Source organism: Mya arenaria, chromosome 2 (assembly GCF_026914265.1).
Source record: "Mya arenaria isolate MELC-2E11 chromosome 2, ASM2691426v1".
Taxonomy (NCBI): domain Eukaryota; kingdom Metazoa; phylum Mollusca; class Bivalvia; order Myida; family Myidae; genus Mya; species Mya arenaria.
Genome location: NC_069123.1, coordinates 71,239,086 through 71,255,875, shown reverse-complemented (window position 1 = coordinate 71,255,875; position 16,790 = coordinate 71,239,086). Strand labels below are relative to the sequence as shown.

The 16,790-nt window shown below is 35.2% G+C and overlaps 1 protein-coding gene across 1 annotated transcript; it reads left to right on the top strand.

Annotated features, from left to right (window-relative positions):
• The first annotated feature begins 178 nt into the window (after positions 1-178).
• LOC128213135 (phosphoribosyl pyrophosphate synthase-associated protein 2-like) lies at positions 179-12,705 on the top strand. Its single transcript, XM_052918673.1, has 9 exons — positions 179-301; positions 2,790-2,842; positions 3,060-3,126; positions 4,968-5,140; positions 5,736-5,851; positions 6,825-7,023; positions 10,211-10,281; positions 10,872-11,018; positions 11,612-12,705. The coding sequence occupies exons 1-9, from the start codon at positions 222-224 to the stop codon at positions 11,768-11,770; spliced, it is 1,065 nt and encodes a 354-aa protein (XP_052774633.1). The 5' UTR covers positions 179-221; the 3' UTR covers positions 11,771-12,705.
• Positions 12,706-16,790: the final 4,085 nt, after the last annotated feature.

Sequence of the window (16,790 nt, the reverse complement as noted above, 5' to 3'; positions counted from 1 at the left end):
GTTATATGAAAGTGTAAATATTGACTTCATACATAGGATGAATTTAGGATGTTGGCAGCTTGATATCATAACAATATTTGGTTTTGTTACACAATGAAGATCATTTGAAATGATAACTGATATTTCATAAGCGAAAATAGGGATTTGTTTATTAACAATTTAAATATATTGATGCAAGCGACGAAAGGTCAAGGTCGGATGAAACAAACCAGGCTGGAATCATGACGATGCCAGGAGAAAAATGCCCTATGGTACTAGTATCGGGCAACTCTCACCCAGAACTAGCACAAATGATTGCAGAGTAAGTTCTTGTAAACCTTTACATGTGATCTTTAAAATTATTTTAAAAAAATACAGCTACATTCATTATGAGAACCTTTCCCGCAGAATCTCCAAGACCAGTGCAGGTGCTGGTGCACATGCGGACAATAACCAGGACAGGGCAGTGGAATGAATTTCGTCAGATATGACAATGCATTATGTCTTAATGAGTACAAATAAATAACAATTACAATATTGTAATTACAATATTTAAGAAATATTACACACCACTGAGGGTCATATGACATTATAAGGACCGGCCAGTTAGCTGCCGAAGGTGTATATGTACCTAGGCGCTAGCCGAGGCCCATTCACCTTCGGGGGCTGACTGACCAGTCCTTATAATGCCATATGGCCCGAAGTGGTGTGTTATATTTCTTATATTATATCGAACATTTTTCATTACCATTTAATATTTTTAAAACGATTTAAATGTGTTTTATTGAACAAAGCTATCTATGTTTACTTGCAACAAATTTTCGTCCTTGTGAAAATAGCAAGCCGCACTTAGCCGTTGTATAATGTCAGCGGTCCATATTACATTTTTGGCGAGGTCTGGACCAGCCATAAATATAATATGGACCGCTGACGTCATTAAACTGGATTTTCATCAAAATACAGTGATATACGGACCGATCAAGTTTATATATACAAAGAAGGGACACATTTATGTGAGGTATAATATATTACAATATTGTAAATACAATATTGTAATTAACATCAAACTATTCTTTTTTTAAATTTACTTTAACTGTTAAAACCGGTCCAGGAATGTTTTACCAATTTACCAATAAGGCAGGGATAATTCTAGCCACAATAATGCAGCAGTCAATTGTAACCTCTCCCCCCCCCTCCCCCAGTCCAGGGGTTATGCGGGGGAAATGGGCCTAGTTTTTACCATCCAGGTGGCCCCGCAGTGCCGAGTGAATGCGTTGGTTTTGTTTTCGCTCCATGGGTGCGTGGGTATTTGTCGGGGATTTTACCAGCAGTTTGTCTCCCCAGGGGATTTTACCCAGGATTGGCTGGACCAAAGGTCCAAGCTATTCCCCAGACATGGAGTGGGGGGGGCGTTGTTACAATTGACTGTTGCATAATGTGAGTATATGGAACTTTTTCATTTGGATATTCATTTTGTTCACGAAACGCCACAAGTGGACTGATTCATGCCAATGTAAAATATATTCTTAAACTCTAACTCCACAATATTTAACACGGCATTGTTAAATAAAAACACAAAAGTTACATATAAATTATTTTTAGCCATTTTCTCTTATTATACTTATTTGTTTCACGAAACACAAATTCAGGTCTTTCTGTTCAAGTTACTTAGTGCTGGGATCTGTCATTCTTGGCTAGGAAAACAACAAGTGGGATATGGACGCATAGAGTCGCCGAAACAAAAAATTGTCAAAGACTCTGAAGCGGATGTTAATATGGACTAGGATAATTGTAGAGATCCATTTTCATGATTTCTCTCATAAAAAGCGTCTAATCAGTATTGAAAATAATTTTATTCAATATATGCTATCGTTCGTTTGCAGTTTGTGCCTTTTTTGTTTGTTGTGCCTTGTCGAATTTTCATCGATATCTTGTAAAATTCAATTATTTTTGCAACCCATTCGTTTATGCAGGTTTAAATCTGCATTTGATAAGCCTCTCCAACATCGAAATTATTAATACCTCACAAAATTTCAGGTTTGATAACATGTTCTATTAAAAAAATCTCTTTTAAAAGTTAAAATTCTCTCACCCATTTTGGAAAAAAGGAGCAATCCTCTCATTTAAAATCTGATATAGAATTTTCCCTGACTACATCATGCAACAATGTTGGATTTGATAGTTGAATTAAAGAACAATGTTGATCTGACAACAGTAACCAGGTCCTTAGGAAATGTGTAAATTAAATTTCTTTAACCTGAGAGAATGTTCATCTTAATGATTATGTTCCACTAGGAACTGCAATTGAAACTTACAATTTCTGAGATAGGTTTTTTTTTCTAATGTTCTGGGCATCTCATACTAAACCAATTTCCAGTCTGCAATGCTGAATAACAGTTATTAGTTTTATACACACAAATATTATTATACAAAGTTGCAACAATATAAATTATTGTCAATATCTTGGAGAGTTCACAAATTAGTCATAGTTGTTATGGAAGTTTTGACATAAATTGTAAACATCATTATGTAATTATTTTACCCAAATCATTTAATCTGATTTTTGGAACCCGACTGACTACTAAATAAGTATGCAATGTTTACATATGCTGGCCTGCTGTTTCATATGCCAAGATAGGCACAGTTTCTAGCATGAAGGGAAAATGTTTTATCAGCTCAGCTAAGCTTCTAAAAAAACTAAGAAAAATACTAAAATAAACGATGCTCCAAATTGCAGTGATATTTTACAGCTGGAATACTTATGAATCTTGTCTGTGTCAATCACACTTTAAATACCCCTCCATTTTCAGGAAGCTGTCTGCTCATCTTTTAGACTGCTGCTGTTACAACAAGGCAAATAGAGGTAATTAAGTTGGCTCTGTAAAAGTGATAAACTTTTTTAACTAGTGAAATTTTTATTTTTAAAGTACACCTGTAAATAAAACGGGAATGTATGTTTTTTCCTTGCATTATTCAAAGTGAGATTTAAATCAATGAAAGAGAAAATTGTCTTAATTAAGTTGCTGCCTTTTCTGTTATGCTTACCTCAATAGGGTGCCAGTAACATGTTTTTGATTCAGAAACGTGTGTTGAGATCAAGGAGTCAGTTCGTGGGAAGGATGTTTACATCATACAGACTGGCACAAAGTAGGCATGATTTTGATTTTAATGATAATATCACATATTGATGTGCCCAGGTACGTACAGCAGTACAGTGCTGTTAATGTTAATCAAATGGATTTGTTTCGGGAGTATTCAAGAGAAGGATGACTTTAGTATTCTGTTTGCATTTATTTCTCTTGTAGGCAATCCTGTCAAATTCTTTTTGAAAACTATCCTTTATTCAAATGTGACATATATGACAAGACTCGACTCATAATTTAATTGATCGTATTATGGCAGCCAGACAAAGATTTCAAAACAAACAATAGCAATAAAACACAGCAAAATAAGAAATTGGGACAATAAATTTTAGGAGCAACTCACTATTGTAATGAAGTGCTTGTATATCACTATTCTTTTTAGCTCGACTATTCAAAGAATGAGGAGGGCTATACTACTCGCCCCAGTGTCGGCGTCGGTTAAAGTTTTAGGGCAAGTTGGGATTTTCACTCATAAGTCCAATACCCTTCATTCAATTGACTAAATACTTCACACAGTTGTTCAGGGCCATCACATAATGAGGTTAGATAACTCCATGTTATCCTTTATACAAATTATGGCCCATGATTGACTATGGAACTTAGGTTAAAGTTTTAGGGCAGGTTGGGATATTTATTAATAACTTCTATACCCTTCATTCAGTTGACTTGACCATCACCCAATGAGGTTACATAACTCCATATTATCCAAGTTATGGCCCCTGATTGACTTAGGTTAAAAGTTTTAGGGCAGGTTAAAGTTTTAGGGCAAGTTGGTATTTTAATAAAAAAAACTTCTAAACTCTTCATTCAATGCACTTTATACTTTGCACAATTAATGACGACCATCTTACGATAAGGTCACATAACTCTATTTTAACCCTAAATACAAAAATGGCCCTTGATTGATTTTTTTTTTTTTTTTTATTTATTTTTATTTTTTTTTTGACAGGCACATTTTTAAAGTCTTAACCACATTTTTATAAAGGTAACAAGTTATTTGAATGGCTTGCGTCATTGTTCAGGTTGGGCTGGTTGGAGGGCAGCATCAAAGTCACCTTATGTATTGAATAATATTAGCTAGGTTTGACATAAAGAGACTTAGTATATACGAAGAGTTTATGGAGACCTTTTATGGGAATGCGTTTGAGGCCCCTAGGATCAAGGTCAAGGTTACTATTAATAGAAAAAGGGTTGGTATTGAATAACTTAAGTGTCTACATATTCTGACCAAACTTGGTATATAGGAAGAGTTTATAGTGACCTATCCTGAGATTGTGTTTTGGATCCCGAGAGTTATGGTCTAGGTCAAGGCTATAAATAGAAATATGGTTAGTACTGAATTACTCAAGTAAGGGTTGACATAGTGTGACCAAACTAGGTATATAGGACTAGTTTATGCATTACTTTCATTGGATTGCCTTTTGGCCCCCTAGGGTCAAGGTCACTGTTACTTAAAATAGATTACTGTTTTAGTTATGGTTGACATGCTGTGACCAAACTTGATATGTAGGAAGAGTTTATAAAGGACTTCCATGGGATTGTGTTTGGGGTCCTTAGGATCAAGGTCACTGCAACAAACAATAAGAGAAAGCAGTTGAAACTGAATCTCTTCTGCCAATCATTAAAAATCCGGTTTTGTCACATTGCGATTCTTGTTCACTTTTAATTTGATTGTTTTATTGCTTTTGACAGGCACATATTACATTTTTATTGTATTCACTTCTAAGTCAAAGCGGCGTAGTCGAGCGCGCTGTCTTACAACAGCTCTTGTTTGTTATCTGTTGACATTTTCTATTATCAAACTGTAAATAAATAAACATCTTCATACAATGTTGCTGTATACAGGGATGTGAACAATGACATGATGGAGCTTCAGATCCTAGCGTACGCCTGCAAGACAAGCTGTGCCCGCAATGTTGTAGGCGTCATTCCGTACTTGCCATACTCCAAGCAGAGCAAGATGAGAAAACGAGGATCTATCGTATGCAAACTTCTCGCCAAGATGCTCAGCAGATCGGGTAAAATCCTTAAGTGGGATTGCTGGCTTTTAATATTTCAATGCTCAAAATTCACATATGCCTTCCTTTCTGGGCTTTCTCCAATTCTGGATTTTGTTCAGCAGGGCATACTTAAAACTTTGATGCCAAGCACTATTGTAGGAAAACAAACTTGTTCATCATAAAGTATTTTTTCTTCAACAACTTGTATTCGCAAATCATATTCACTAAGCAGCTGGTATGATACAGTGATTAAATAAAATTGTCCAAAGGTAGGCTTGATGACCAGCCTTTTTTCTATGAATGGGAAAGTTATTTTGCATCTAAATTTGAGAACATCTATAGGTTTACATACATGTAGTCAGTGAAAACAGACTGTGAATTCTAGGAGTGACTTGTCAACTTTGGTAATTCTGGATCATTTAAAAGTGTTTTCCTTTGGGATACTTTGGGACTTCATTTCTAGAATATCTGATCCTTGGAAGGCAGGATCATTCTGGAAATGGCAGTATGAGGTATTATAAACTTGTTGGGATACAGTTTGATGTCAACAATATCCAGTTTTAAGAAGAAAGATGTTCAGGTGTGGTAATAAATTGAAATATTCCATTACCAGGGTTAACCCACATCATCACCATAGATCTCCACCAGAAAGAAATCCAGGGCTTCTTTGACATTCCCGTTGACAATCTCCGAGCGTCCCCATTCCTGATAGAGTATATTCAGTCTACAGTGAGTCACAGCCACTAATACTATCTTATTTATGTTTTTGCATGCATGTTTTTGTGTTTGGGTATTTGGTTAATCCTTTTTTCCAAATACTTGTTGAAGGTATCAAGTGTAAGACCCAGGTCCCTACCTCTTACTTTATTCCCCCCCCCCCCCCCCCCCCCCCCCCCCCCCCCCGGCCACATTTGGCACTAACCATGTTTTGGTCATGCATATGTTAATAGTGTTTATAAGCTCTTCCTGAATGTAGGCATTTTTGTAATTGCATAATTCCATTGATTTTGATAGCTCTTGTTTCATCTCTTATCTGAGAACTGACTAATACAAATGTCTTTTGTTCAATTACATCGTTTAAAATCTGCTTGCAGTTAGCTTGACAATGTCGCCACAATGGGGGTCGGTGTATATGTGTGCATCTCTGTTTGGTATGGTTTTTTACTTGTCTGGGCTATATTTTGTCCATGCATTTCTGGATTTTAAAATAACTTAGTACAAGTGTTCACCATGACAAGACAACATGTTGCATACAAGCACCATGTCTATATGTCAGAGATCAAGGTCACACTTGATGGTCATTGGTCATAATTCCTAGTATATTGACATGACTGAGCTGTAACTTGGCCATCCATTGGAGGATTTTGTAATAACTTGACATTAATGTTTACCATGACAAGACAGTGTGTCACCTACAAGATCCAGATATGTTGTCAAAGGTCAAGGTCACACTCAAGGGTCATTTGGTCAACATATTTTGTATTTTGCCTTGTCAAGGCTGTGCCTTGATTTCAAAATAACTTGGCACAAATGTTCAAGAGCAACTTTTCTAAGAACTGTTTCATGTTTGTGGCATTTGCAGGCTCTTCATCTAGTTTTAAGAGCATTTTTAATCAAACAGAAACTATTTTAATTCGTTAAAGTTTGTGACTTAGCCATCCCCTTTTGTTGTACCATTTACATGACATGATTCTGTTTTAAGATACCAGATTTCCGTAATGCTGTGATAGTGGCCCGGAATCCTAACTCAGTGAAAAGGGTGACATCATTCGCGGAGCGTCTTCGTCTTAGTATTGCGGTGATTCACGGAGAGGAGAAAGATGATGATGAACCTATTGATGGTCGGACGTCCCCGCCCCGGCATGTTCATGGGGAGGCCTCTGCTTTTAATCCAATCCCCGGTAATTTTTCTGTCCGAATTGGCAATTTTACAGGACTCTGAACATTCTTCAAAACACTAGATTTATTGTAAAATAGTGTTTGGACCTTTCTATCATTAATACTGTCTGCAATTAAACTTCACTTAGGGAATTAAGTGCACACCAAAGAAGATGCTGACTGCCATCAGCAATGAAACCCGTAAAAAAAGTAAAAACTCGCTGTCTCTGTATGTGATATGGTAAATATTGACTGTCACTTTGATCCAGCTTTGTGATCATGGTTTGTTTAACTAATTGATGAGCAAAGTTTATTTACAAACAGTAGTATTGATATGTGGCACATATTGATATAAATGTTCACCTTTTGCAGCAATATAATATATAATTTTACGTTTGAAATTTTCACTCATTGTTCTAAACTTTGCATGACAATTTCCTAGCCTTATACATAATATGTTCTATTATAATATTAGTACAGCTTCTTTGAACACTCTGGGTGCATTGGACTCTGTCTATATATAAGCTTCATTAAAATGTATAGTAGAACCTGAGTGTTTATTGTGGTGTAGATACATGGTTGTAGGTAGATTGATATAGTTAGGCTGCTCTCTAGTGTTGTCATGGTTTGGGCATGTTGGGTAACTCCTGTCTGTCCTTTCAGATTCAGGTCAGGGTAATGAGTTGTGTCCCTTGACTGCTGCCAAGGAAAATACCCAGTTTCCATGTAAAACTGATGTGATGTGCTATAAAAGCATGCTTTCCTTGTACATGTTATACATGCTGGTCATCAAATCTCATCAAAATAAGGATTTATACTTGTACTGCATTTAAATTGTATCTTGACTAACAACTTATTCTCAAATTATTCTCAATATTTGCTCAGAGTTTAACTCACGAATACGAAATGAAATTATTTAGTATTCATTCTGTTTTAGAGATGTGTGTCGTTTTGAGCTTGTCTGTTTTTCTATGAAAACTATTTTGTCACTGCCTTTGAGTTGTCAGTGGTAGCGGCAGTGGGCAAACCAAGTTCATGTACAGCGCATTGGCTACAAAAATACTAGCTTGACTTTCTTAAAAGGTAGTACCATGAGACTTGGCATAAGATTTAAGGGTTTTAGCCAGGATGCCAAAGGATTTAAGGGTTTTAGCCAGGATGTAAAAAGGATTTAAGGATTTTAGCCATGATGTAAAAAGGATTTAAGGGTTTTAGTCAGGATATAAAAAGGATTTAAGGGTTTTAGCCAGGATGTAAAAAGGATTTAAGGGTTTTAGCCAGGATGTAAAAAGGATTTAAGGGTTTTAGCCAGGATGTAAAAAGGATTTAAGGATTTTAGCCATGATGTAAAAAGGATTTAAGGGTTTTAGTCAGGATATAAAAAGGATTTAAGGGTTTTAGCCAGGATGTAAAAAGGGTTTTAGCCAGGATGTAAAAAGGATTTAAGGGTTTTAGCCAGGATGTAAAAAGGACATGGTGATGCAGATAAGTGGACAGGGTGCAAGGATGAAAAAGGCACATTGTTTCAGGCTGTGAAGAACTTAAATATGTATTATAAATTTTAACAAAAAATGTAAGAAATGTGTTTGATTGAAGTAGTTTTAGCTTTCAACTGCAATTTTAATGATACAATAAGCTTTTAAACAAACTATAGGGGTGCCATCAAAAAAGGGCAGGGTGCAGCACCCTGTTATAACTCCTTATCTTAAACCATAATTTCCACAAAGCCAAGACACACTTGCTGAAATAATCGTAATATGCCCTTTGATTATCTGAGAAAAACCGATAAGCTTTGGCCTAGATCTACATGTTGATAACCAGCTATGTTTTGCTATTATAATTCTTGCTGTGTCATGCATGTCATCTATCTAATGTGTTGTAAAGCTGTAGAGCAGGATGTATATTCTGGGGGCACATATTTAGGATTAAGCAGAGGAATGGACAATAATGTTCAATGTTTGGTCCACAAATATGTTTTTTAAAATTTTTAGTATTATAGAATCTAAATATCTTGAAAATTGATCTGCAAATGACAGCATAGATAGGAACATACTGTATTCATTTACGTACAAACAAGAAGCAACTCTGTTTTTATACAGAAACTAACTAAATTTCTATTTCAATTTTATCATATTTATTTTTTTATTTACTCCCGAGTGGTTATTGATTACTAGCATTTTAATCAAGTTAAACTGTAGTTTGTTTTTTTACCCATTGACAGTTAACACTAATGACTAGTTCCTGGGAATGGGAACCTCCTTTGTTTTTATCAAACCTACTCAAGCCACTGTATATGCGTATAGCAAGCCTTACAAAGAGGACAGAAAAGGATGCACGGTTTAATGTTATTTTATGTCCTTGTTAATATAAGGATAACGCCTTTATTCATACAGCCCCTGAACTGACCCACAATGTTAAGGACCTCAGACGTTACCTTTCTGAATTTGTTTATTTTTCAATTATCATTTTTTTACAATTAGGAGCATATAATAATATACGTTCTGTAGATGAAGTTTTTAACACATGTAGTAAAGGTATATGATCAAGTGTGTTTTAATAAAATAAAATAAGAGGTTGTTCATGGATGCAGAAAATAATAAAAATAGGCATATGATGAAGTTCATTGTTGGCAAATTCATACAAATAGTGTCCAAGGTCCTTTATTAATTGTATAAAGCATTGATTTTTCATAACTCTGATTACTGTTTGGACTCAACTGACTTGCTGTTTGGATTTATAGACAATGTCCTAATGTTCGAAATGAACAGAGATCCTTATTAATAAATATGTTTTTTTTAACCAATGTCCATGTATAAATGTTGAAAGACTGATGTGTTTAAAACTTGAGTTGAACACCTATTGATAGCTAAAAATGTATTCAGCTTAGTAATGATAATATTCATACTTTTTAAATTGTACTATAGGCCATACATATCTCCATAAAATGTTACTAAGGTAGGATGACACTTGAGTTACACAAACAAGTATGTAATTATTTGTATATCTAAAATCAGTGTTCTAATTACATGTCAGTCATACTATTGTGATGATTATCTCTTTTATTCATTGATATATGTAGACAAACCTCCATGATAGAAGCTTCATACAGATCACTTAACATGCAATTATTTGTTTTTATTTAAAACAACTGGTTTACAGTTGATGATTGAACCATAGGACAGGTCTGACCTGGTGTTTGGTTTGTTTCAGCCATGCAGGCCAAAGAGAAACCTCCACTTAATGTTGTTGGTGATGTTGGAGGGAGGATTGCCATCATTGTGGTAAGTCTTCATAATATAAGATAATAAGAGCATTTTGAAACTGAAATAATTTCATGATGTTTTAAGGCCAATAAGCTACGGTATTGAAGTATTCAGGTACAAAACATTTTGACATGCAAGTTAGAAATAAAATAAATTCTAAAAATAGAAAAATAAAGAAGATTCAAACAAAACAAGGAAATAAAAAGGTAGGACCTCTGCATTATTAGATGAGAGCTGAGCCAGTATATCACAGATATCTCATTGAGGTTTAAGGGAAAAATACTTACCCAGTAAGAACAAAGAAGTCTTATTTTGGGACACATCAGTATGAGGCAGAATGTTAATAAGAAATGTCCAAAACCTAATTCAACCATCCGTGTTCTTTATAATGAATATAAATAGATATACTGACCAACACATTGTTTTATGAAAAAAAAATTGAGCTTCGGAAAAAAAATATAATGCTAAATAATTGATGTACCAGTAAGCAATGTTAAAAAAATATATAAAACTTTCAATATCATTTGTATCATCACTTGCTATCTTAAGAAAAATATAGGTTTTTGGCCTAAACATGTGAGTGTATGAAAGGAAGTTTCTTTTCACAGGACGACATGATAGACGACGTCCAGTCATTTGTAGCGATCTCGGCTGTGTTGAAGGAGAGAGGGGCGTACAAGATCTATGCCATGGCAACACACGGTCTCCTGTCCTCGGATGCACCAAGGCTCATAGAAGACTCCTACATTGATGAAGTAATTTTTTAGTTTTTTGGTTCAGCACTATTATTTAATCATAGAAAACAAATGTAAAAAAGAAAATTAAATATGTATACTTACCTTATCTGATTTGTAATTTGAGTATGCTTGGGCTTACTTATTCAAATTTGATTGAAATGTTGGTCATGGCCAACAGATGACCATTTTTTAATTTGATGTTAGTAGGCCACAGTGTCCTTGAACACAAAAACGGTGTAGGGTTGATAAATAGAGTATGTTTTTGCCTAAGGTCCTCGAACTTGGTATTAAGGATTTCATGACCAGCAGAAGAACCCTGTTGAGTTTTTGTAAATTTGAAATTCTTATACTGCGTGGAGAAAAAACGCTACTTGACATCAATAAATTGAATATCTATTTTACCAACGTTGTGAGTCACTGTCTCCGGTTTTTACTGTCGTATTGTTATAGCCTTCGTTTTGGCATGATCAATCCAGTCATGGCCATAGTCTTTTGCCCAACTATTTGTGACTTGATCCCCCCCTTTGATTGACCGATACATGGGTGAGTGGTGGCATATACTTGTGGTGATACAGGTGTCACATAATGTAACTTACATGCAATGTTTCTAGGTTGTGGTGACCAACACAGTTCCGCATGAGATCCAGAAGATGCAGTGTAACAAGATCAAGACAGTGGACATCAGCGGGATGTTGGTGGAGGCAATACGCCGAATACACAACAAAGAGTCCATGGCATTTCTCTTTAGATACATCGGAATGGAGGACTGACAAAGGCATGAATCTTTGCGCTGTACCAATAGAGAATGCCATGCAACTTTGGGCAAAAATGTGTACAATACCCGTAGCAGGGAAAATATGTTGTCTCCCGACACAACTTACATGAACTTAAAGAAACAGAATCATTGAACTTTGTATAGGAATATATCCTAATTGAGGTAAAAATGTGTAAGGGTTTGTCTCAGAGTTTAGGGCATTTCTAAGCTTAATTGCTCATACCAGTGTATACAATGTAACTTTGCCAGGAAGCAAGCTTTTAAATTCATTTCAAGATATTTAATGGGTGTTCAATTCCTTTAAAGATAAGACATGCACCACTATGTGAAATATTGTACATAACAGGCTAATCAGTGAGAATTTGATTGCAACTGATACATATTATATTCATGTCATTGACTTTCGTTGTTGTTACATGTTTGAATAACATGCTACGACTTCCGATGTGCCTCGGAAGAGATCTAATATGGAACCTTGATCAACATATGTTTGTTTAATAGGATGATTTCGAAATTTAAATCACTTTTTTTCTGATTTCTCTAACAAATAACTTTTTGCTATCCAGAGTGGATTTCATTCATAATGAATTGCTTTTTAATTTCATATAGCAGTGATATCTGTAAGCTATTTCCACAGCTAGAAAACTGTTTTATTACAAGATGCAAGCTCTTTTAAGAATATGCATGTCTGTTCATCTTTAGGTTACTCAAAAAATATTAATATCATTTCTTTTCATGTCTATTTTTACTGGTTGTATTTTAATTTAGATCATTTATGTACATGGAGTTCAGTCTCATAAGACCAATCATGTGTTACAAACTTGTTGTATTTTATAATTTGTTGACCAATCCTTTGTTACAAACTTGATGCATTTTTTAGTTTGTTGTTTCATGTTTTTCCAAATCCGGAATAAATACTGTTAAGTCTGACATGTGTCAATAGTTTTTATCCAATTGTTATTAAACTTGTCAGGATACTTCTCAACGTGCTGTCTTGAAAATTGTGAATACGAGTCAGCTCAGGTCAAAAACTTGGTAAAAACTTAGGAAGTTTTTATTCCATGTCATAAAATCAATAGTTTTAATCCAATTGCAGGCTTTCATGCAGGCCCTTTTTTCCGTACTTTTTTGTTGGGCTCCTCCTTTTTCTTGAAAAAGCCCTACTATCCCTACTTTTTAGCTGGACTATTCGAAGAATAAGGAAGGCTTTACTACTCGCCCCAACGTTGGTCTGGAGTTTTAGGGCAAGGATTTTCACTGAAGTCCTATATCCTTCATTCAATTCACTTAACACTTCACACAGTTGTTCAGGACCATCACACAATGAGGTTACAGAACTCCATATTATCCTTAATACAAGTAATGGCCCCTGATTGACTTAGGAACTTGGGTTCAAGTTTTAGGGAAAGTTGGGATTTTAATACGGAAAGTTGGGATTATAATAAAAAAATCTTCTATACCCTTCATTCAATGCAGTTAATACTTCGCACAATTTATGATGACTATAAATTACAATAAGGTCACATAGCTTTGTTTTAACCTTAAATACAAATTATGGCCCTTGATTGATTTTTTTTTTAAATCTTTTTTTTTTTAATTTTTCTTTAAATTTCTTTTGACAGGCACATTTTTAACCACATTCTTATGAAGGGGAAACAAGTTATTTGAATGACTTGTGTCATTGTTCGGGCGAGCTGGTTGGGAGGCAGCATTAAAGTCACCTTATGTATCAAATAATTTTAGCTAGGTTTGACATACAGAGACCAAACTTGGTATATATGAAAAGTTTATGTAGACCTTTTATGGGAATGTGAATGAGGCCTCTAGTATCAAGGTCAAGGTCAAAGTAATTATGAATAGAAAAAGGATTGGTATTGAATTACTTAAATAAGGGTCTACATATTGTGACCAAACTTGTAACATAGGAAGTTTATAGAGACCTTTTCTGAAATTGTGTTTTGGGCCCCGAGAGTTATGGTCTAGGTCGAGGTCACTGTTGCTGAAAATAGAAATATGGTTAGTACTGAAATACTCAATTAAGGGTTGACATAGTGTGACCAATCTTGGTATATAGGACAAAATTATGCAGAGCTTTCATTGGATCGCCTTGTGGCCCCCTAAGGTCAAGGTCACTGTTACTAAAAATAGATAACTGTTTGGTACTGAATTACTTAAGTTATGGATGACATACTGTGACCAAACTTAATATGTAGGAAGAGTTTATGGAGGCTTCAATGGGATTATGTTTTGGGCCTTAGGATCAAGGTCACTGTTACAAAAAATAGAAGAAAGCAGTTGAACTTGAATCCCTTCTGCCAATCATTAAAAACCCGGTTTTGTCACATCGCGATTCTTGTTTAATTTTTATGCCCCCAAAGGTGGGCATATTAAAATCGCACCGTCTGTCCGTGCATCCGGCTCAATAACTCGTGTCCGGGCTGTAACTTTCCCTTGTATGGATAGATTTTAAATTAACTTGCCACATGTGTTTGGCATACCAAGACGACGTGTCGTGTGCAAGACCCGTGTCCCTACCTCTTAGGTCAAAGTCACACTTAGTGTTTATTCACAATGGAATGTTGCATACAAGGACATAGAGTATAGGTTGTCGTGTCCGGGCTGTAACTTTCCCTTGTATGGACAGATTATAAAATAACTTGCCACATGCTGAACATAAAGTCATAAAAATGTAGGTTGTCAAGTATGGATGGTATTTTTTTTATGTTTAGAGGCAATTTAAAATAACTTGCCATATGTATTTGTTTGATCTTTAACTTTTCATGTACTGACCTTGTTCATAGGTCAATGTCACATTCGGGGGCATTCGTCATATACTGTGACAGCTCTTGTTAATTTTATTTTATTTTTATACCCCCGACAAACAAAGTTTGAAGGGGGTATATTGGAGTCACTCTGAGGTTGGTCGGTTTGTCGGTCGGTCCGTTGCAATTACCTTAAAAACTACTGGATGGAATTGGATTAAACTTCATACAATGGTAGAGCATAATGAGAGAAGTGCAGTGTACAATAACCATAACTCTATTCTTGCTTATTACTGAGTTATTGCCCTTTGTTACTTTTTTTTGTCCGGAGTATAACTTGAAAAGTACTGGATGGAATTCATTGGAACTTCATACAATGGTAAAGCACAATGAGAGGAAGTGCAGTGTTCAAGAACCATAACACTACTTAAGCTAATTACTGAGTTATTGCCCTTTATTTGTTTTTTGCTGTCATTTTTTTTTCCAGACATTAACTTGCAAACTAATTGATGAAATTTATTAAAACTTAATACAATGGTAAAGCACAATGAGAGGAAGTGCAGTGCACAGGAACCATAACTCTATTTCAGCTAATAACAGAGTTACTGCCCTTTGTTACTTTTTCTTGTCCGGGGCACATCTTGAAAACTATTGGATGGAATTTAATAAAACTTCATATAGTGATAGATCATGAGAGGGAGTGCAGTGTACAGGAACCGCAATTCTATTTCAGCTAATTACAGTTACTGCCCTTTGTTACTTTTTCTTGTCCGGAGCATACAATGTAACTTGAAAACTATTGGATGGAATTGAATAAAACTTCATACAGTGATAGATCATAATGAGAGTGCAGTGTACAGGAACCGCAATTCTATTTCAGCTAATTACAGAGTAACTGCCCTTTGTTACTTTTTCTTGTCCGGAGCATAACTTGAAAACTATTGAATGGAATTGAATAAAACTTCATACAGTGATCATAATGAGAGGGAGTGCAGTGTACAGGAACCACTATTCTATTTCAGCTAATTACAGAGTTACTGCCCTTTGTTTCTTTTTCTAGTCCGGAGCATAACTTGAAAACTATTGGATGGAATTGAATATACCTATATATGAATACACTATTTTAGCAAATTACAGAGGTATTGCCTTTTTCTGTGTTTTTTTTTTGTCCAACTTTTGTCCGGACAGTAACTTGAAACTACTAGATGGAATAGCATAAAACTTCATACAATGATAAATCATAATGAGAGGTGGCATTCGGGGGTATTAATCACCTTCAGTGATAGCTCTAGTTTCTTTTGACAGTCACATATTACTGATATTACAACATTATAGTATTCACATCTAAGTCAAAGCGGTGTAGTCGAGCGCTAAAAATAGTCCGAGAAGTAACAGAAAAGTTTAAAATAAATGCAGTTTTAAATTATCTTAATTTCAATAAGAAGCCATTTCTAGTATTTTTGTTAGGATTATATTGATGCAGTAGGTCTCTAGTGCTGCAAGAGGGGTTCTATGATGAGAATGAGAGGTGCATGTTGACAAGTCAAAGACAGCATTTCCAGGTTCATCTCCTCATCCTGTGGCTGATTTCCTCTTGAAGCACAAGTTTCTAAGCAAAGATGAAAACATGTACATCACATTTAATAAAATGATTTAGTAGTCATTTATTTGCATCCAAAAATGCAATTAAAGAGCCCTACTTTCCCTACTCTTTGCTCTTAATATCCCTATTTTACCCTTTTTCAAAAAAAGAGGCCCAAGAGGGCATATGTTCTACTGTCATGGCTCTTGTGGTCATTTTCAATCCAGAGCATGTACGTAGGAGTAATATGCAACAAATATATAGTTCACTTTTTGTGTTTGGGTTAGCTGAAAACACTGCACGTTCAACATCTGAGGACAGAAAGTGTTGTTAGCAGATAAGATGCATGAACAATTTTAATATGTGCCAAGTCCGAGGGTAAAAAATATTTGCTTTCAAAACTGTCAAAAACTGTTCAAAATTTCATTTCTGTAGCTTTAAAAATAAAAATGTTGGTCAAAAGGTCAAAGTCAAGGACATCCTTGGACAACATTGATGCTCGTTTGCAAAACTGTACACATGGTCAAAATTTCATTGCTGTAGCTTTAAAAATTAAAAAATTAAGTCAAAAGGGGTGGGGCCAGCTTTTGCCAAAGGGGCATAATTTCAAATGTTTTGCTAGACGATCATCATATTATGCTCCACAAAAAATATTTAAGGTATGGGCCTTG

Bases quoted from the DNA above. Each gene is read 5' to 3' on its own strand.
- LOC128213135 (XM_052918673.1), top strand. From the start codon at position 222: ATGACGATGCCAGGAGAAAAATGCCCTATGGTACTAGTATCGGGCAAC. The intron at 2,843-3,059 runs GTAATTAAGTTG...TTTTTGATTCAG, and splicing joins TTACAACAAGGCAAATAGAG to AAACGTGTGTTGAGATCAAG. The intron at 7,024-10,210 runs GTAATTTTTCTG...GGTTTGTTTCAG, and splicing joins TGCTTTTAATCCAATCCCCG to CCATGCAGGCCAAAGAGAAA.